Source organism: Manacus candei, unplaced genomic scaffold (genome assembly GCF_025592945.1).
Source record: "Manacus candei isolate 608988 ecotype Guabito, Panama unplaced genomic scaffold, ASM2559294v1 h1tg000050l, whole genome shotgun sequence".
NCBI lineage: Eukaryota > Metazoa > Chordata > Aves > Passeriformes > Pipridae > Manacus > Manacus candei.
Genome location: NW_026138098.1, coordinates 36,010,271 through 36,032,159, shown reverse-complemented (window position 1 = coordinate 36,032,159; position 21,889 = coordinate 36,010,271). Strand labels below are relative to the sequence as shown.

At 43.1% G+C, this 21,889-nt stretch overlaps 1 protein-coding gene across 17 annotated transcripts in view; it reads right to left on the bottom strand.

Annotated features, from left to right (window-relative positions):
- Positions 1 to 21,889, bottom strand: part of PCDH15 (protocadherin related 15) — a 670,595-nt gene that overhangs the window by 115,685 nt on the left and 533,021 nt on the right. For all 17 annotated transcript variants that reach the window (XR_007906667.1, XM_051799597.1, XM_051799600.1 and 14 more), the window contains 3 exons: positions 20,650 to 20,729; positions 14,819 to 14,912; positions 1,743 to 1,871 (listed from right to left, as the gene is read on the bottom strand). Coding sequence is in view for 16 of the 17 variants with exons in the window: in XM_051799597.1 (XP_051655557.1) it covers positions 1,743 to 1,871; positions 14,819 to 14,912; positions 20,650 to 20,729 (303 nt within the window). In the remaining variant the exon portion in view is untranslated. The remainder of the gene's footprint in view (positions 1 to 1,742; positions 1,872 to 14,818; positions 14,913 to 20,649; positions 20,730 to 21,889) is intronic.

Below are 21,889 nucleotides of genomic sequence, written 5' to 3'. Positions count from 1 at the left end.
TACCTGCCTTGGTTCTATTGTACAGCGAAGCACAACACACCAAAAGCTATTTCAGTTTTTAAAGAGGAATATCCTCAACCAACACAGCTACACCGAAACACACACCAAGATTATTTCTCGTTGAAGCCAGAAAAAAAATTCCAAATGCCCAAATCTCTCTTTTCTGTACCATGGAATGGTTTTTCCAAAGGATATTTCTACATTGATTTGCATTTGTGAACATGAAACAACAGGAACTACATCCAGTATTTGTGCTATAAAGAGAAAGCTTTCTCCACCAAGAGACGGGTGTTAACCAGGACTGGAAATGGCAGAACCAGTTTTTGTCACACCACAACTGGGAACAAGAGATCCCAAGGCTTCAGGAAATATTTTCACTTCAACACAACTTAGAAATCCCACTAATTTAGAAGACAGAGAGGTTCTGTGCCGATAAGTTGTTATATTTTATAGTTCCATCGAAGCTAAATATACATCCACCCTCTTGTTTGAGAGGATGATTGAGCCTTGAGGGCCCCCAGCAAAACCCAAAATGGATTTTAAAGATATTTGGTACTGATTTGAACTGTTACACCCGTGCATTTTAGCAGGCAAAATGAAAAACCACCACACACGAAGGCAATGCCAAAAACCAAAGCAATAACTTAACAATTTGTGAAACCTGATTTAATTGCAGTGAGGGATCCTAAATTCCCCATGTCCCAGGCTTCAGACCAGTCTCTGATGTCTTATTAAATAATACAAATTGGGAAAAAACCCATGCTCATTATGGATATATGCTACCCAAGATGGTTCCCATGGTACTCAAAATGTCCTGTTCTTCCTGAAGGTACGAGTTAAGGAGCTCCCATTTTCTATTTATATGGTTGCTACTAGAGAAAAAGGAAAAAAAAATGTAGATTTTTCACTTAAATTCCTGAAAAAACCTTGCTTTCAAATTCATCTTTTACCTACAGCTCATGCTGCATCCAACCTTAGTGTTAACTCACCCCTGCAGCAGATATAAAACATTACATTCAGCTACTGGGCATCAAAACCCCACAGAAACAGCTCCTTCACACTTTCTTCTTGCACCTGATGCTGGAAAAAATGACTTTGCCCCCAAAAAAAAAAAAAAAGCAATGTTTGCTTCAAGTGACTGAATGTGCAGCCAGGAGTTCACAAGACCCACAGGTGTTATAAAAATTTACACAGCTTCAAATCCCTCAAATTAGCAATACCCCCAAGCAACATCTATTTTTACAGCAGGTAATCAATTATTTCAGTCAAGGCTTTAACTGGTTTTCACCTTAATGGCCTTAAAATGTTCCATATGTGGGACAATTTCCTATAGCTGGGTGTCACTTGTTCTTTATGGTAGGAAATGATTTAAAAAGAAACCAGTAAGAGTTTAAAAACGTGGCAACAATGTTTTAACACTGGAAATCTGTGACAAGTGATATTTTACAGTGGCATTTCTTAAAAAAAAACCCCAGGGTTTTAATGTGTTATTTTTACATGAAAAAGTGTTTTCAGCTATTAAACACAGCAAAGAAAACAATCAATTCCATATTTTAAAGCACAATTCTATATTTTAAAGCTCAAAACACGACTTTGTTACCACAAATTCATCTGACAATGGAGAGTTTGCATTTAAACTTCTGACATTTTGGCAGGATTTTGCCTAAGGCACAATTATTTCATGTTCTTTCCTAACTGTTTGGACAGTTTGAGTAATAAAATAAACAATTTAAATGACTTACCCTAACTTGACCAACAAAAGCATTGGCTTCCTCTTCCTGCACAGAGAGGTTTTTGGGTAGAAACATGTCAAAAACTGGTCCGTTGTCATTCACATCTGTCACCACTATATTGACAGTAGCAGTTGAGGTCTAAGGAGAAAAATAAAACACTATGAACAAATTATCTCTGTTTTACAGTTTCCCAGGTGAAAAACTTATTGTTATTTATTAGACCTGAGCAGTACAGAATCACAGGTAAACAGATGATCAACTTGTGACAGAGGAAGCAGCATTAATTTGAAGAGTTTCTTTTAATCTTTCCATTCTTATCAGACAAAAAAGGCTTGAGATTGAATAACATAAAAAAGGCTTGAGATTGAATAATATATTATACAAAGGACATCAGATACCTTTCTTCTTACACCTCATCTGAAGGACTTAAGGAGCTTCCACTCCCCCCAAAAATTCCAGAAAAATCAAAATTTGCCAGAACAACAAATGTGGAAAGAAATTAGTGACTTTATCAATCAAAATATGCTCCTGTGATGATGAGCTGAGCAGATCAGTCAGACCCTGAGGTGGCACAATCATCTTGTCTCATCCTCCTATACCCTCCTTCCCCCACCCCACACTGATGTGCTTTATGCCCCACCACACCAATTTTAGCAGCCAGAGAGGTGCCTCGTGGGAACAGCCTAATTAACTGTCTTTTACACACATAAAATGTCCACAAAACGTGTCTGTGCTCCCTGTGGAAATTTTTCTATCCCAATCAAACACAGCTGGAGAGGGAAATACTTTGCTTGTGGATCTTCACAGCTTGAGTCACATCCTTTTTCACTTCTCCTACACACTGAGAGTCCCAGACACAATCCTCCCCATTGTTGTATTTAATACATTATTGTCATTGATACATTATTGAATTTTAAATCCATTCACCCAACACAGTGTCTTAAATCAGTTTTCCTGGGTTTAAATGCCTTTGGATATGGATCTGCTTCGCATCAGGCTACACTGGGGGAAATTTGGGCCCCTCATGGCAGGAGAGACCCGGAGGGGCTGGAGCGTGTGCAGGGAAGGGAACGGAGCTGGGAAGGGGCTGGAGCAGCAGGAGGGGCTGAGGGAGCTGGGGGGGCTCAGCCTGGAGAAAAGGAGGCTCGGGGGGACCTTCTGGCTCTGCAAGTCCCTGACAGGAGGGGGGAGCCGGGGGGGGTCGGGCTCTGCTGCCAGGGAACAAGGGACAGAAGGAGAGGGAACGGCCTCAGGCTGTGCCAGGGGAGGCTCAGGTTGGCCAGGAGGAGGAATTTGTTGCTGGAAAGGGTGGTGAGGCCTTGTCAGGGGCTGCCCAGGGAGGTTTGGAGTGCCCATCCCTGGAGGTGTCCCAGGAAGGCCTGGCCGTGGCACTCAGTGCTCTGGGCTGGGGGACAAGGTAGGCATCGGGCACAGGGGGGACTCGGTGACCTTGGAGGGCTTTTCCAACCTCAGGGATTCTGGGATTCCATGAAATTCCATGACATTACAGTCACAGCAATTACACAGTGGAGGTGTAACCCCAGAAAAAGTCCCTTGCTTTAGGCACAAGACTGACCAACCTGGTTGAGAGTGACACCTCAGTGGTTTCACACACACAAAAAAACCCCAAACCAAAACCTAAACAGAACCAAAAAGCCCTCAACACATCTAAATGGAAAGCAGCATCTTCCCCCCAAGCAGTGTCACATACACCCCCACAGTAACTGCCCACAATTAATGCAGAATATAATCCAACTTTTATTAAGAGGAAATCTCCTTGTATCTGCCACGTGGGAAAAGCACCTGCAAAGGACAACTAACGCCCTCACTCTCTTCACAGAATCAGAGAAGCACAGAAGGGTTTGGGTTGGAAGGGACCTTAAAATTCATCCATCCCCACCCCCTGCCATGGGCAGGGACACCTTCCACTAGCCCAGGTTGCTCCAAGCCCTGTCCAACCTGGCCTTGGACACTCCAGGGATCCAGGGGCAGCCACAGCTTCTCTGGGCAACCTGTGCCAGGGCCTCCCCACCTTCCCAGGGAACAATTCCTTCCCAACATCCCAACTTAGCAGCATTCAGTCCTGCTTTCCTTGCTTCGCTGCCAGTTCAATCCAATAACTTTCTGCAGGAGGGATCCTGTAAAAGGCCAATCTCCTTCACCTCCCAGATCCTCAGCCCTGGAAAGCAGCCCAGCTGGAACGAGCTGCCTCTTTTCACAGCCCTAAATCCGGCTGCTGTGTTTGCCCCGTGTCCCACGAACTCACAGAAGCACCACAGGACAACCCCTTACTGCTGCCAAAGTCATGAATCCAGAGGATTTGGAACTGAGCAAACACAAGGAGCCTTTCAGGCTGGCTGCCTCTATTTGCTCAGGCTCGCTTATTTGCTAATTGTTTCGGAAAGTGCCATTCCCACGTTCAATTTCTATGAGGGAAATGCACTTTATGCATCACTGTCATCACAAAATACGCTCCAGAACGTTTGGTCTGATGTGCAATGCACGCTGAATGGAAATGGAATTTAGTCTCAGATTTAATAAGCTCAGACAAAGGTGGTGTTAAAAAACCAGGGCTTGAGACAGGAATTCCCATTTGGAAAACATTTCTTTTCATTCAAGGTAATTTAAAGGGGCTGTGGCTGAGCATTTGCAGCCTGTCTTCTCTTCTGTGAGGATTTCACAAGAAGAGACACAAGGAGGGAGGAGAAGAGATATTTGGAATTGTTTCCCAACTCTTAGATAAGAATTTTTAGTATTTTTCACATTGATGGCAATACTTTACTCGTCTTAAGCACTTCCTTTACCTGCCAGCCAACACAGCCAGGCCACTGCTCCTCTTGTCACTGAGTCTCAAGTCAAACTTCCACTGATGAATTTAAGGAGTAAGATTTTTGTAAAGAAATAATATTTTGCAAGGGAAAAAAAATACTCCATTGAGATGCCAAAAAGGAAAATTAGTTCCCAAAATCTTACAAAATGTTCTTCTTCCTAAACTTGCAGGGGTACTAAAACAAGATCCTGTCATAAGACCAACGTTTCAAATAATCCCTTGTTTATAGTTTAGAAATTTATAGTTTAGAAAACTATCAGATGTGGATGAATTCAGTGGATGAATTCACTGTAATCAGATGAACATTTCAAATAATCTTCCTTTTTTATTAGTCACAATTTAGCAAATGATCAAAAGTGGATGAAATCACGGGGAGCACTCAGAGCAAACTCTGGGTGAGCAGCAGTGCCCCTGGGTTCCCTTCTTTTAAATCAGCAACACCAGACTCTGAACTGAGAAAGACCATGGGAATACCCAAAAATCTTGCTTTTTCACCTGAATCCAGGAAACATTTGTTGAAAGGTGGAAATGCCAACCTTTAACATGAAATGGGAGTCCCTTGGCTACCTGTGTCTCTCTGGGATGCACAGAGTAGCAGGTCTGCCACTAACATCCCAAACTGCTACAAGCCAAGGTTATTAACTGAATTCCACATTTTTATATCCCCATTAGATGGCTCCAAAGATTTGCCTGAGCTCTGTGCAAACCACAGCCTCAGCCCTGCTCTGAAATAGCCTTTATTAGACAACTGGAATTAATTACAGAGGCTTATTCAGAACCGCAGAACGGAGCAGTGTTGCTAACAACATGATCATCCATCCTGGGAATAATGGAGAAAGTCACCTTCTTACAGCAGCCAAGGAAATGTTTGGCACCAGGCAACAGGTGGGAAGGACCACAGGGAGTGAGGGAATGGGTCACTGGTTCTCATACTTCAAATGTTGTGCCACATCAGGGACCTGCATCCCACACCCCTACAAGGTTACTGTCCACTCTGGCTCTGGTCTTTGTACCCCTGCAAGGTCACCTGAACATGGCAGAGGAAAATGAACTCAGTGCTTAGAATTGCCAGCAGCAGGAAGCAGATTTTGCCTCGCAAAGCTTGGGGGGAAATGAACAGAGAAAAAGATGGTGCTTCAAGAAAAGGTGGTTGAAGCAAATCAGTCAGGGTTGGAATCTTTTATTCGTCCCCTTGATTGTGTAGATGCTGTTTTGGTTGTTCCACAGAATCACAGAATAGTTTGGGATAGAAGGGACCTTAAAGCTCATCCCATTCCCACCCCCTGCCATGGGCAGGGACACCTTCCACTAGCCCAGGTTGCTCCAAGCCCCGTCCAACCTGGCCTTGGACACTTCCAGGGATCCAGGGGCAGCCACAGCTTCTCTGGGTAACCTGTGCCAGGGCCTCCCCACCCTCACAGGGAAGGATTCCTTCCCAATATCCCATCCATCCCTGCCCTCTGGCAGTGGGAAGCCATTCCCTCTCATCCCTTCACTCCAGGCCCTTATAAACAGTCTCTCTCCATCTTTCCTGTAGGCTCAGAAAGTGAAGAGTTTCACAAATATCTTAAAGAATCATGAAAAGCTGCAGAGTTTCATACAGGATGCTCGAAGACAGTGAAACAGCAAAAAACAAAAGCTCTTCACATATGTTTGAACATCACTAAAAGTCTTTAAAGAAACTTGAGTGGTTCCCCAAGGCAATGACAGACACGTAATTCACAACTTGGTTTTGTGCATCCATCGAATGGATGCTCCCCATGGAAACACAGCAAGGCTAAAAAACTGCTTTTGCTGGTTTAAAATGAGGCATTTCTTCAGCAGATTTGTCAAGCAGGGTTTGGAAAGGAGTCCTGAAGCTACTACTGGAAATTCACCCAGGGAAAAAACCAGCCCAGCCTCATATCGGGTACTTCCCATTCATTACTGAAGCAAACTCTGTTTAATTCTCTTTTAGAATAAGCACAACTCAAATAAAAGATCAACAGCAGCAATTTATAGCTTTCTTAGGGCCCCTGAAATAGTTCTTACATATATAATTCTTCCCTAAGCAATAATTGTAACATTTACATTGCTTGCACAAATACCTTTGTGTCCTGAGCACGCCAGGCCCTGACAAATGTTATGGATGGGAAATATGAAGGAAATTCCACTTTATTCTTTATTTGTACCCTGTCATTTAAATTGAAGCTGGGAATTGATGAGAGCATTCTATGCCTTGGGAGAGGAAACATTCTCAGCTCTGATGTTGAGCAAGTTTATTAATCTGGACAAACTCTAAGACAAACACTCATCTCCAGACAGAACTAGTTTGCAAATAATAAAATCTGAGGGAGGCAAAGACCTTATCTAATAAGAAAAAAAAAACCCCAAACAGTAAATAATGCTTCTGATATACATATCAGGACTTACCTATATTCAACTCAACAAAACTATACCTGAATGACCACAGAACCAGTGATTCTGTGACTATTTTCAGACTTTCTTTCCTTCCAGTGTAGGGCACGAGAACTCAAAAAGCAGTATCTACCACCTCCCTACAGCTCTCCAAGTTATACAGAAGAAATGGCCACCTGGACTGCAAAGAAATAGAGACTGAGGCTTGAAGGGACAAGATAAGGCTGAAGGAGAAAAGATCAGGAAAAGTCTGTGGAGCAGACAAAGAGAAAAGCTGTCAAACACACAAAAATAACACAAAGATAAAGCCCCAAAGGAAAGCCCCCAAAACTAAACCCCAAAAGAATTAAAAGTTCATCTTTCAGAATGGAATGACAATCTGCTCAAAATCTCTAACTGCAAACTCTGATCAACCCATTGCTTTATGAGCATTACTCAATTCACCCCTTCCCTTTTAGCATATGAAATCAAAGCCTTTATGGGGAATATTACCCATGCTAAGCTGCACAAACACTGGAAGTGTGGGAGTCTCTTAAATCTTGCCCTAATAAAAGAGCTGATACAGGGAGAAAAAGCCTTCTCTCAAAGAGGAGGAAATCTGGCTGGGCAAATTCTTGTGCACACTGAAATTTATAGATCAGCTGAAATTTTTATGGCTTTCTCATACAAAATCCATAACTTGGCAGGAAAACAGCAACAGGCAGTGTTTCTCTTTAATTATATTTACTTAATATGTTAAGGTAGTACTAAAGTGGTCCAGAATAAACAGGCTACATAGATATCATTTTTTTGGTAGGTTTGTTTCACTGATTACAAAAGGGTCACTCAAGTAGAAGTCTTTCTCAATCCAAGCTTTTTTGTAGGCAAAATCTCAGTTCAGTATTTCCTGAGAGGCATGTGTGATTTCTGCTTGCTACATAATGGAACTGGTGTGGAGCAGAGACAGGTAATATTTCAAGGAGTAACAGAAAATTTGCTGTAATTAATTAATTCTCTGTATGCCATTCAAGAAGTAAATCTTTGTTTAAATTACCTTGATCTAGTGCTACCTGTTTGCTCTAAGAAAGGTAATTAATTCCAGTGTCATGGGAGAAAGATGCTCTGAATTATTAACGATCTGAAGATGGCTCAAATACTCAAGTCTGACTTACAAGATGAACCACAACTGAAATAATACAATCACAGAATGGCCTGGGTTGGAAGGGACCTTAAAGCTCATCCCATTCCACTCCCTGCCATGGGCAGGGACACCTCCCACTAGCCCAGGTTGCTCCAAGCCCCGTCCAACCTGGCCTTGGACACTTCCAGGGATCCAGGGGCAGCCACAGCTTCTCTGGGCAACCTGTGCCAGGGCCTCCCACCCTCACAGGAAGAAAATAAGGTCTCTTTAGGTTCCCTGAGTTCCCTGTGGTTCCCACTAGTTTTCATCTGTTGCTTCTTCCCATGGCCTTCTGGGAATACCAGACTCCTGCATCCTGTAGCCAGGAATATGGTTTTCAGGTTTTTTTTTAAATGGCCCCAAATTAGTCCTGGGGTCCAAAGTGCTACTGTTATTCCCATTTCCTCATTACAGAAGGAGTGGGCCCAGTGGATTCACGGGGGCAGATCTGGGATTTGGGGCTTTCAGAGAAACCCTCCCAGAGCCAGATCACCTCTGATCTTCCCCAGACAGTGAACCTTGGACCGTGTTCTGGACAGCTGGGTGGACAACAGCTTCTCCTGGACTTCCAGTGGAGTGTAGAGGCCTGATGGTTGAGTCTCCTAAGACTTAAAAAGGAACCTGAAGCCCTGCCAGTAATTCCTGAGTAGCCCAAAGCGACCGTGACCAGGGACATCCTTCAGCCACTTCAGAAAGGAAGGTTGGGAACAACCCTGGATGACTGACAACTCTCAAGAATACTTAATTCCTAACTCCCAAATGCCTTTATCAACTTGGCACTGAGCTGCTCTGCTTTGCCAAGACTTGGGCAGGAACACGTTGCTGAACGTTTTCAGGACTGGACATTTGTACTCGGAAGTTTGAATCCCGCTCAAATCACAGTCCACACTGAGACAATAAAATAGAGCTTCCTGTTTCACCTGGATAAATGAACTCACACACACACACACACACTCACACAAGCCAAAAATAAAGAGCACAGAAGGCTTTTTCTTCCCTCTAACAAAAGCCACGCAGATTTATTCAAATGCCTCCCTCTGGAACGCGAAGACAGGAATTGTTGCCTTGAAATCACATCCAAACACACCACACTCAGTGAAAACAATTTCAGAGCTGGTTTTTCATTCCCATGTCATTCTGCCCATCTACAACTAACTGCTTATTACCAGGGGAATAAAAATATTTTCCTGACTACTCAATTAATGCCTCCTTAATTGCTGTGTCAGGTTGGTAACAGTGATGGGTGGGAGGTCATGTTTCCCCAGGAAAACCCACAAGGCTGTTAATGCTCCAGGTTATAACTCAGAACAACAATAATTTGGGAAGCACAGCTGAGCATTGTAAGCCATCAAGAGCATTATAAGGCAGGGCAGAGTGATGGAACAGGCCACAGCACTCCACGGAAAGCTGTACTTGGTGAAAGTCTGTATTAATTTTGATGGAATTTGCAGTCCCCCAAAGTCAAAAGGTGTCAACGTGACTGTCACCACGCATCATCAGGCAGTTAAATAACCCTTGGGGCTTAGAATATAGAAACCTCAACTCACTCAGTGCCACAGCAACACTGTTCAACCTCTCTCAGACCCTCAGTTAATGGCACGGAAAGAGGAGCAGGAAAAAAATGCCATTAAAAAATGACATCAACAAAAAAGGGTGTGAGACTATGAGCTTCAAATGCAAAAGTATGCTCACCAGACTTCATAGGTGGTGATGATGATGATGATGATGGTGATGACGATGGTGAAGAGTTAGGTTTCCCTAGAGAACATCAGGGATCAAAAGGATGGCCGATATCTTATTGTATCCTGTGGACTAGTCCAACATCCCATGGATTTTAGAGCTGGCACACGGTGCTGGCCTGCCTTGGTTGAGGCAGTCCAGCCCCTAAAAGATCAGGAATCCAGTAACTGGTGGGTTTAGAAAGGCAATGAGGAGTTGTCTTCTCCAGTACGAGAGGAAGTGGCCTCAAGTTGCACCAGGGGAGGTTTAGGTTGGATATTAGGAAAAATTTCTTCACAGAAAGAGTTGTGAAGTATTGGAAGGGGCTGCCCAGGGAAGTGGTGGAGTCACCATACCTGGAAGTGTCCAAAAAACACGTGGCTGTGGCACCTGGGGACATGGCTTAGCGGTGAACGTGGTTGTGGTGCTGTGTTGATGGTTGGTACCAACGACCCTGAAGGTCTTTTCCAACCTTAACGATTGTGGGATTTGTACCTCCAGGATTATGGGAAAGGCACTCCGAAGAAATGCTGCTCCCCAGGGGACTGGGGCTGGTGTTGCTTCCCAAGCAGAAACATGGGCTTGTGTGGGAAGTGTCCTGCTGTCCTCCAAATTCCTGGAGATACCAGGGTGGAAAGAAAGATCCATTTTGGCACGGTTCCCTGGGCCAAAGAAGACTGTGTCAGGGCTGGAGATGCCAAACAAGCCTTGCTTATCTCCATGAAGGAAAACACTCCTAGTTTTATGAGAACAATGTTGAACAGGCAAGAGAGTCACCACCTTGAGAGAGAAGCTTTCAAAGCAGTGTGGGATAAATTTCTTTCCGAAAGCATCAACAATTTCAAAGCGGAGCAGCATCTCCCAGCTGGGGTATTCCATCTAAAATGCAATATTTTATACACTGATATTTAAAAATTAATGAGCTGAAGTTATGCCCCCTTTGGTTTCATGTCATAAGGGCTGAAAATCTTTGTTCAGAGTTTATCTGAAAGTTATTATTGATGTTGAAATGTTTGGAGTGCCGGTCACAATTTCTGAAGCAAAATCACTGGGTGAATTTACAAAGACTGAACTTACTCAGTCAAGTATGAAACATCAATAAAAATATTTCATTTTTCCCTCCTTGTAAGAGTATTGACATGGCTTTTATGCATCTTTATACTTGAAAACTATGTATTCAATGCCCTGCTCCCATTACATTGGTGGTGCAACCACAGCTGGCAGTGCTGGAGGAATCTCACCTCTTGTGATCCCGTGCAACCCAAATTTATCCTGTGATCCTACAACTGCTGTTCCTAAAACCAAGCCACAAAAATGTTCCAGCGCCAAATTTCCACGTCACAACTGAAGAGGAAAGTTCTTATGGATTGGGCTTGTGAGGCAAGGTTCTGGTAGCTGGGAACTACAGGGACAGAGAGAGATTTAGGAAGGAAAAAAAAGCCTTGCACACTCCTAGGGCAGTGGGGAAGGAGGGGCAGGAGGTGCTGCAGGAGCCAGAGCTGAGGTTCCCCTGCAGCCTTTGGGGAGGCAGCTGTGCCCCTGCAGCCCATGGGGGTCTGTGATGGATCAGAGACCCCCTGCAGCCCCTGAAGGAGCCCACACTGGAGCAGGGGGATGCCTGAAAAAAAAGGGTGTGACTGTGGGGAGCCCATGCTGGAGCAGGTCCTGGCAGGACATGTGGACATGTGGACAGAGGCGCCCACGCTGGAGCAGGTTTGCTGGCAGGACTTGTGACCCCACAGGGGCACCCACACTGGAGCAGCCTGTTCCTGAGGGACTGACCCCATGGAAGGGACCCACACTGGAGCAGCCTGTTCCTGAAGGACTGACCCCATGGAAGGGACCCACACTGGAGCAGTTCCTGAAGGGACTGATCCCATGAAAAGGACCCACACTGGAGCCTGTTCCTGAGGGACTGATCCCATGAAAGGGACCCACACTGGAGCAGTTCCTGATGGACTGACCCCATAGAAGGGACCCACACCGAGGCAGCCTGTTCCTGAAAGACTGACCCCATAGAACAGACCCACATTGGAGCAGCCTGTTCCTGAGGGACCAACCCCATGGAAGGGGTTGGTCCACCCTACACTGGAGGGTGGGAGTGATTTTTCCCCATCCTTATCTCAACTCCTGAACCTTTCATTGTATTTTTCCTGACAACAATAACAACAAAAACCCTACACACACTAATAAAGTCTTTTTCCCTTTGAATGCCTTTCAAATTTTAAAGGAACAAGCAAATCCAGCAAAAGCTGTACAGAATACAAAAGCTCACTTGGAGTATATTTGACTCTAATAGCTGGTTTCAAACAGCCCAGTGTTGGATGGAAAGGGATCGGGTTGGATATGCTGCTAGCTAAAATATGTTAATGTGATTTAAATTACATTGTACCTGCCTGGGGAATTAATTTTGTGATTTTCAGGGAAACTGAAACAAGTCATTCAATCAGATCCCCCGTTTTCTGTAGGCACTAATGGGATTGTTCAGAGCAAGCAAAGCTGGATGACAAGCAGCGGGTGAACAAAGCTTGGGAAGCAGGAGTTTTGCAATTGTAGGATTTTTTTCAATTTTTCTTTTTAAAGAGACACTGTTGCTTCCTGATAAAAAACTAGTTAAAAATCAAAGTTCCTCCCTGAAATCACAGTGACTTGTTGAAACCAGCATCCCTGTCCTCAGAACACTTGGCAGGGTACCAGCCAGCAAGGAGCTGTCAGACAGCAGGGAGCACGTCCAAAAGAGCTGCAAATCAAGGAAATTGTGAAAAGACACAAGGAAGCCTGGCAAATTAGTCAAACCCACTGTTTCCTGGCATGGAAAAGGCATGGAGATTTAATGGCTTGGTTAAGTTGCCCTGTTTTATGTGTAAAATAAAAGCCAAGAAGCTCATCCAGCCCCGTTTGGGATTCTGGCAAGCCCAGCTCTTCCCCCTTTGGTTCCACCACAAGCTCCGGGGGGCACAAGCAGGCAAATAAGTCATATTGCTGGACTACTTCAAGAAGAAAGGTGCCCCACCACTGACAGAAAGTACCACAACAGAACAAAACAGCTACAGCCAGGTAAGACATGGTGATAAAGACCCCAAAGCGCAGCAACAGAGAACACGCCCCAAACCAGAAAATGTGACCACATTTCACCCAGAGAACAACAAACACCACACCAGGCAGGTACAAAACTCTAGGGAGAAACATCTGGCACAGAATCCCAGAATCAGTCAGGTTGGAAAATTGCTCCCAGCCCATGGAGTCCCCCCTGTGCCCGATGCCCACCTTGTCCCCCAGCCCAGAGCACTGAGTGCCACGGCCAGGCCTTCCTGGGACACCTCCAGGGATGGGCACTCCAAACCTCCCTGGGCAGCCCCTGCCAATGGTACAGAGGGAGGAAAGGAGATAATGACTTAGCAAGGGAGTGGAATTTTTAAGTGGATGATGTTGTCAAAGTACTCAACCCTGGCATAGTTCAGAGACAACATTATTGGAACCCTCCATGGCTTATTTTTGGTGAGTTTTACAAAGCTGATTTTCAAAGTCACTTCTCACCCCATACACAACTATTTTCTGTAACCATCTCACCATGACTGACTGGATTTCTGTTAAAAAAACAGCTGTTATCTCCTGATTAATTTTAACATTCAGATGTCCAGTTAATTCCAGGGCAAAGCAAACGAATCCACAGATGAAAGGAAGAGGAAGTATCTTTTCAGTTGCCTTTTTTATACCCCAGAGAGTATTTAAGGAGTGTAACACAGCCTGAAACAACATGAAGATCTTTTATTTACATCTTCAGATTTCACAGCTGGAAGTTTGAGATCAAAACAACTGAATTCACAGCTCTCAGAAATGGGGAGTAACTCACAACTAACAGATTTCCAAAGATAAGTATAACCAGATTTTTAATGGAAAAGGTGCAGGCTCTCCTATAATTACTCCATGTTGCCACAAAATTGTAGAAAGGCTCTAAACGTTCCCAGTATTTGCTTGGGGAAAAAAAAAATTCTGAGTAAATACTGAGCAGGAAGGCAAACCTTGTGAGCTGAAGAAGCTAAAATAGGGAAAAAAGCACAAGACAGAAAAAAAATAATAAGGTCTTTAACAGCACGGAGAAGAAATATTTAGAGGATGAACGTATCTGAATACACAAAACCTCAACTGTGCTGGCTCTTGCTGAAGAATAACACAAAGAAGCAGCAAAATCAGACCACAGAATGTGCTGAGTTGGAAGGGACCCCCAAGGATCATCCAGTCCAACTCCTGGCCCTACACAGGACCATCCCCCAGAGTCACCCCCTGTGCCCCAGAGGATCATCCAAACCCTCCCGGAGCTCTGGTAGCCTTGGGGCTGTGCCCACTGCCCTGGGGAGCCTGGGCAGTGCCAACCACCCTCTGGGGGAAGAACCTTTGGCTGAGATCCAACCTGACCCTGCCCTGGCACAGCTCCAGCCATTCCCTGGGTGCTGTCCCTGGTCCCCCCAGAGCAGAGCTCAGTCCCTGCCCCTCCTCTGCCCCTCCCAGGGCAGTTGGAACTGCAGTGAGGTCTCCCCTCAGTCTCCTCTTCTCCAGCTGAACACACCAAGTGCCCTCAGGCTCCTCACACAGCTTCCCCTCTAGACCCCATCTTCAGGAATCTTCAGGAAAAGAAGCAAAACTATGGAACTTCCTGTTGAGCAGCAGGGATCTGTTGGCTGAGAAAAACTGCCCCTTGATGACAGAACAACCTCCAGATGGCCTGTGATGCACTGGCAACACCCTCCAGTGCCCTTCCCCATCTTCATCTCCCTCCTTTGGACGCTCCCTGAACTCTCTGTTTCATGACCAAAGGCCATTCCTCAGGCTTTACCCACACAAACCTTTGGGAGATCAAGGAAAATCGCTGCAGATCACACATGTATTTGGTCAAGACCCATCTCACAGGCACTCCAGTCATCCCAAACCCCAGTGCCCAGCAGAACAGCCCGCTCCCCTCAGCCTTCCCAGGACACTCACCCCGTCGGGTCTGCCGTCCGAGGCCGTGACAATCAGGATGTAGCGGTCGGTGCTTTCCCTGTCCAAGGGTTTTCCCAGGGCCAGAAGCCCAGAACTGCAATAAAACAAACCCACAGCACGTCACCACAGCAGCTGACAGGAGATCCACAGGTACTTTTGCTCCGTCACTCTGTGCCACACCAAGGTTTCCCTTTAGGCTTTATGTAGGTAAAGGCTGATAAAAATCCATGAGCCAGCTGTTAATGTTTTCCACTTGGACAATTTAGGATTAAAATAACAACCTAGTTTTTAATTTATTTAACATTTATTGACATATTAATTTTATTTAACAACCTAGTGATCTACAGGTGACTACAAAAAGAGCTGCACTGAACACAGGACCCCTATTTGTTACTGCTGCACTTTATTCATCTATTTATTTATTAAATATATATTTATTTAATGATTACTATTACTGCTGCAATACATGAGAAGAGAGAATAACGAGCAGGCTATTAATCACTGAGGAGTTCTGACATCCAGCAGGATTGAGCAGTAAACTCTGGGAATACAACACACACAGACTTAAGCACCAGTCATTTTTATAGGGAAAGGCTACAAACTTACACATTGTGTAACTTCAGAGTAAGAGCTGCAACGAGCTAATGCTCTTTGCACAGAGATACCCAAGTCCCTATTAATAAAATATTCCCATAGGAACAAATGTTGAGGAAAATGACTTATAGAATCATGGAAAGACCTTAAAGCCCATCTCATTCCACCCCCTGCCATGGGCAGGGACACCTTCCACTAGCCCAGGTAGCTCCAAGCCCCGTCCAACCTGGCCTTGGACACTTCCAAGGAGTTAGGATATTGTGATTATTGACACCCATTTTAAAAGGACACTGAAAGAAAGGTTATTTGGAAGCCACACACAGTGCTGTTTTTTTCTCTAGGAGGATCTGATTTCCTCCTGTAGAGGTCTGAAAGCACCCAGAGAGGCAAGATCCCACTATGGACTCATTACTGGTATATTAGGAAGGATAGGGAAGGTATTGTCTGGACAATCCTGTCTGAGCAAGCTAAACTCTGCTTAACTGAGCTGGCACCAGAGGTATGGCCCTGACCACCCCCAAAGCTCCACATTTCATTTACAGGATTTTGTGTCTACTGGAACCTGAGTGAACGTGTAACAAATCTCTTAAATCCATGGGCTATTTAGCTACTGTGCCCCAAAAAGCATGGATCCAGGGTGATAGTTAAACACAGATCCAGGATGACTTATCCTCTGTTCCACAGCTAAGCACCTTCTCCCATGGGACTCCATCAAACATGTCATGTTGAGCTTAAAATATCTGAAGAAAAGCATAAGAGCACATGAGTTTGCAGCACAAAATCCACACCAGCTGGAATTTGGGGATGCTGTGACTTTCCATGTGTTAGGCCATTTTTAGTGGATCTCTCAGACACAAGCACTGGTGAGGCACAGCTATAAACTGCATTTTTTGTACCCACATCTGACGTTCGTGACCCGGAACCTCCACAGCTACTCGTAACAGAAAGAGGTTTTATTAAAGCAAGTTAAAAACCAAAGCAAAGCTCAAAGTCCCCCCAAAGCAGGAGGTCTCATTAGCTGAACTTCTCCAGGATGTTTGGATGTGTAACATCTGTATCTAATGATGGTTTTTCCCTAGACTATAAATTCCTGCAGAGTTTCTGCTCTGATTTCTTATTCTCAGAGAAGATTCAGTGAACTGGTTCCAGGCCAAGGCTTCTTCCAACAGAGACAAACAGCAACACTTACTGCTGAGCTATTTCTTCCAAAAAATATAACAGAAATTGGTGGAAAACGTGAGTGGGAGGATAATTCTCCCCTAGGATTGAAAGGTTGGGAGGTAAAATAATATCCAAGCTCAGAAATCAAAGAAAATAATATTCCAGGAGATGCTCCATTCAATTTGCCTCATGGTTATAGGATAAAAACATGGGCTCATGTCCTGGTTGGCTTCACCCAAAAAGGGAAAGCTTCACTGGACCTCAAATACTTCCCTGGAGGTTGGTAAAATCCAGAGGGGAGGTGGATATTGTGCATGGGTTTGTAACCCAGTAAATAAGGAGCTGCCAGGCCTTGGATCCTGCAGGGAGGAGAATGGAACCAGCATCCTCCTCCTTCCAGGGCAGGATTTCAGGTGCTGAGGGTTCAGCAGAGATCCCTCAGATCCCAGAGATCCCTTCATCAGGGAAAATGACTCCCCAGAGGGAAAGGGAAAGTGCAACACCCAAGCAAGGAACACACCTGAGAAAGTTTGTGTCTGTATATATATAAATATATAAAATATATAAATTTGTAAATATATACAAATGTGTAAACTTATATATTGTATATATAATATATTAAATAATAAATATATTAAATAAATTAAATATATTAAATAAATAATATTTTAAAATATAGTACTAAATACAATGTTAAATATTTTCCTAAATATATTTAAAATATACATAAAATAAAAAATAGAATATATAGAATATATAAATTTGTAAACATTTACATATTATTTGTATATATTGTATATATTTATTTAACATTACATATAATAGTAATATATGTATATATAATAAATATTGTATATATATTATATATACAATATAGATACACACTACATAATACATATTTTATATATATATACTATATATAATATATTTTATATGTGTATATATATATAAACTCTCTCAGGCCTATCAATTGTGTGTGTGTGTACATATATATATACACATATATATACACACACATATACATATATTTATAAAAAGCCATATATATTTTATATATGTGGCTTTTAAATAAAATATATAAGTATTTTATAATATATAATATATAAAAGTAATATATTAATTACTATATACATTATGATATAGTGTATAATATATTAATATATACATAATATATAATATAGAATACATAAATAGATAAAATACATTTTTATATAAAGCCATATATATTAATAAAAATATACAGCTATACTTATTATAAATAAATATATAGTTCTATATTATTAATATACATGTATATGTATATATATATGAATATGCATTTAAAAATTACATATATACATAAAGTACGAGACATATTTTATATCTACCAATATACATGTACTAAAACATTCTTATATTTGTAGTTTTAGCTTCTTGCACTAGTGTCATAATTAGACTAATCATAATTTGATTAGACTATTAAGACTTTAATTAGACTGAGGGTAAATTCTTAGCTTTGCATACAGACAGCCCACGAGAAGGCAAATCAATTAGTTATCATAATAGATTGAATATATACTTTTCAGCATTTGTTCAAGACACTGCAGTAAAATGCAAACAATTTCTTTTCATGGGGAAGGAACAGTAAATAAAACATAAACCACTTAAGTGGTAAATTATTAATTTAAAAAAAATACCAAAATGGAGCTAAGAATAAAACATTGACACCAAATCCTGCTTTATTAACACTGACCTCGAGCTGCATAAATCACTTACATTTCCCCAATATTTCTGCACTATCATAGCACCGTTTTTATCTTCTCCTTCCTACTGCTTGAAAAATTACACTCTCTTGTCTCTCTGTTCCCACAGATGAACATCATCCAAAAGCCAGGCTAAATTCAAAATATCCTGTGTTTTCCTCCAGGGTTCAGACGTACCCACGTTCCTCTGCCACCCCAGCTTTCAATCCTTGCTTTCCCTGGGGAACATGAGGAGGCAGGGAATTACTACAGATGGTGCTCAGGTTGGAATGCTAAAGGAGGAGGAACAAAACCACCTCACAACCTTCAGACTGAGGGGAAAAAAAGATGTAGTAGTAGCTGTAAAACTGGTAGTACTCATACTCCTGGTGGAATTACACAGGGGTTCACTGCCACGCTCCAGGATGCAACGAAATCATCCAGAGGAGAAAAAGGCAGAGAAAGAATCATGTTCATGGTCTCTGCCTCGGCCTTAAAGTATCTAAAATTGAGGTGAATTCCTGTAGCCTTGATATGCCACTCACATTAACTCTGTGCTTTGTTTGATATTAATCCTCCTTTCATCTCCTCTCAAGACATTCCAGCAGCCAGGAAACAAAAAACAGAAAAAAAGGTTGTAGGAAACTTTGCACAAGCCATTTCTGAGAGAAGAGAAAGGGGAAAACTCTTTAAAGAGCTCCCCTTTTTTATCAGGAGGCACCAGTTCAGGGCCCCAAAGCTCACGGTGTGGGGCTCAGACACATGTGGGGGCTGTGAGGGTGGGGGTGTCAGCCTGCCCAGGAAGGGTCCTGGAGCATGGAGATGGAGGGATGGAGGGGGACTTCCAGCTGGGAATTTATTCACATGCCACATTTAACAACTTGACTTCTGGGTATCTCCACACTGCCCCCATCCAAAGTCGGGCAACACAGGAGCTGCCCAGGATCCCACCTCCAGAGTACCTTCATGCCAGAAGCTGTCCTGAATTCCCACAGGTTTTTTCAGTCTCTCTGGAATGGAGAACTACCAGGAATTTTATGGTGTGACGTGAACAGCACGAACTACATGAAACAACTACCCACTGAGAAACCCCTTTGGAACACCCCTCCTGCAGCCAGGTCAGACAATTCACCTCCTAAATCAACAAATGCTGCTTTCCAAACAGTGTGACCCCCCCACTGGAGCAGCTCTCATGGAGCCAGGATAGATTATTCACCTTCTGAAGGTCACAGAGGAGGTCAGACTGAGTTTCTCTGTGTTAAGGAGAGGGTTGCCAACGTCCCTTGTGCAGGAATCCCTACAAATCCACGCTGTGCTGGAGCTTCAACCCCTAGCAATCCATCTGAGCTGATGACCACACACCTTCCCTGATCTGCACCAAAACCTCCAGTCCTAAGCCATGGATAACACCTATGGATAACACCAGCAGCCCGACCTGGCCACCTCAGGGAAGGAAAGTCTCCCCTCTCCAAGGTGTCCCTTCCCTCACCTGACAAGTCTTTATCACTAGAGGGCCCATCCATCACTCTTGGTGGAGGAGAGCACCATCTCCTGGGATCTTCCAGGGGTTTTTACATTCTTTCCTAAATGATTTGGCTCTCCACGAATGGGAGACTTATCACCTGGAGCTCCCCTAGAACATACAAACCTGTTTCAGTAGGTTGTGTATTTAGGTTCACAAAGTCTCCCTCAACCCAAATTAGAACAATCTTTTGCAATTATACACAAACTAGCCCCGGGTTTCTTCTGCCCCATCATTGCCACAGGAAGTCAACTCACCACCTTCCCTTCCTTCTGCAAAGGAAAAAGATACTTTGGAGTGTAAATAATAGCTACCAATAGGTAAATAATACCTAATAAGAGGTAAATAATAGCTAATAATAGATAAAATAAAGAAAGGGGTGGTGGGACAGGCACAGACAGATCTGGTGCTCATAATTTTATTATGCACCCTCTGTTTCTCACTCTATTTAAGATGGTATTCAATCTGAAGAAAAGATGCTTTAAAACAATGCTCAAAAGGCATTTTTAATACAGGCTAAGCTGCAAGAAGGCAGGAAAATAAAGCAAAAATTGTCCCTGTCATTAGTCAAGAGCTGACAGGTATAAGGTTCTTAATTAATCCCTGGTCACTCTTTTAAATGGAATATTTCCACTTCAGTGAGTTTTACCTACTTACAGTGTTCAAAATAAATAAATAGTCCCCTGTGAAAAACTTCAGAGTGCAATAAGGCTCACAGAGCTCTCATTTATGTGTAAGGAGCAGCTGAGGATGTGTAATTACAAACCTTTTCTTTCACTCTCAGCCCACACATTCACTTGACTTGAAAAGTTTTCCAAGGGTTTTCCACTTACCTTTGAGAGAGATTAAAAACTTGTTGAGGATCTCCATTCTGAATGAGGTATCTTATGGGGTCACCCTCCCTATCAAAAGCCTTTAGGGGAAAAAAAGGGAGAAAATTAAGTCAGTGACAGAGCTTTCTTTACTTTCCTTCTGTGCATAGAGTGGAGAATTAACCCCTGAGGTTCCAAGAATGTCTGCAGGGATGACACTGATCTCTGTTTCTAAGGCAACTCTGGTTATTGCAGATGGGCTACTTAAGATAAAGCTGTAGCACATCAGAACTCTCATGCTACAGAGGAATGACAATATCCTGAATACAGGATTAATAATTAGTAATTATCAAATTATCAAATTAATGCCACACATACACACACAGCAGCACAAGGATGAAATTCAAGCTTATTCAATTAGGTTTACTTTATGCAGCTACAGACTGATTAGACTGAACTTCTTGTTTCCTTTCTTCCTATTCTTCATTTCTAGTTCTTATCCAGATCCCTCTTTCTGTTGGTTTACCAGAATCCCAATCTTTGGCTGATGCTCCACCCAGCAGTGTAGACATGGTAGCACTCACTCTCCAGGATAATTTGCTTTTTGGGGGATGAAGATTTGGATAAGACCTTTAAGACTGACTATCAGCAGCACCAAAACAATTATATTGCACCTACTGGGTACCAAATAAACCCTTTTCAGACGTTGAGTAAACTACTTTTGTTGTTAAGCTTTGGCTAATCTGTTCCCAAACCCAGCCATAAATCTGCCATGGAACTGTTACTGTTTTGTCAAGTGTACACAAACCTTCTCACAGGAAAGACTATTGTGAGTTTTTTAGAGAAATTACTCTCTACTAAACAGTCTCCTGGACTGTGTCACAGCTACAACCAGTTAGCACTCAAACCTCGAAGTGATTAAGCACATTTTTGGAGGAAAAACAACAAGGAGAATTGCAAGAAGGCCAGTGAACAGGTCCAAGAAGGGCAGACAGGCTTTACTAGGAGACAGGGTGACACAGAAAAGAAGGTAATAAGAGAGTATTTTTGTATCTCTCATCTTCCAACAACCATCCCTTTTAATATCTTTTTATAAGCCTTTCACAGAATCCCAGAATCGTTCAGGTTGGAAAAGCCCTCCAAGGTCACCGAGTCCCCCCTGTGCCCTGTGCCCACCTTGTCCCCCAGCCCAGAGCACTGAGTGCCACAGCCAGGCCTTCCTGGGACACCTCCAGGGATGGGCACTCCAAACCTCCCTGGG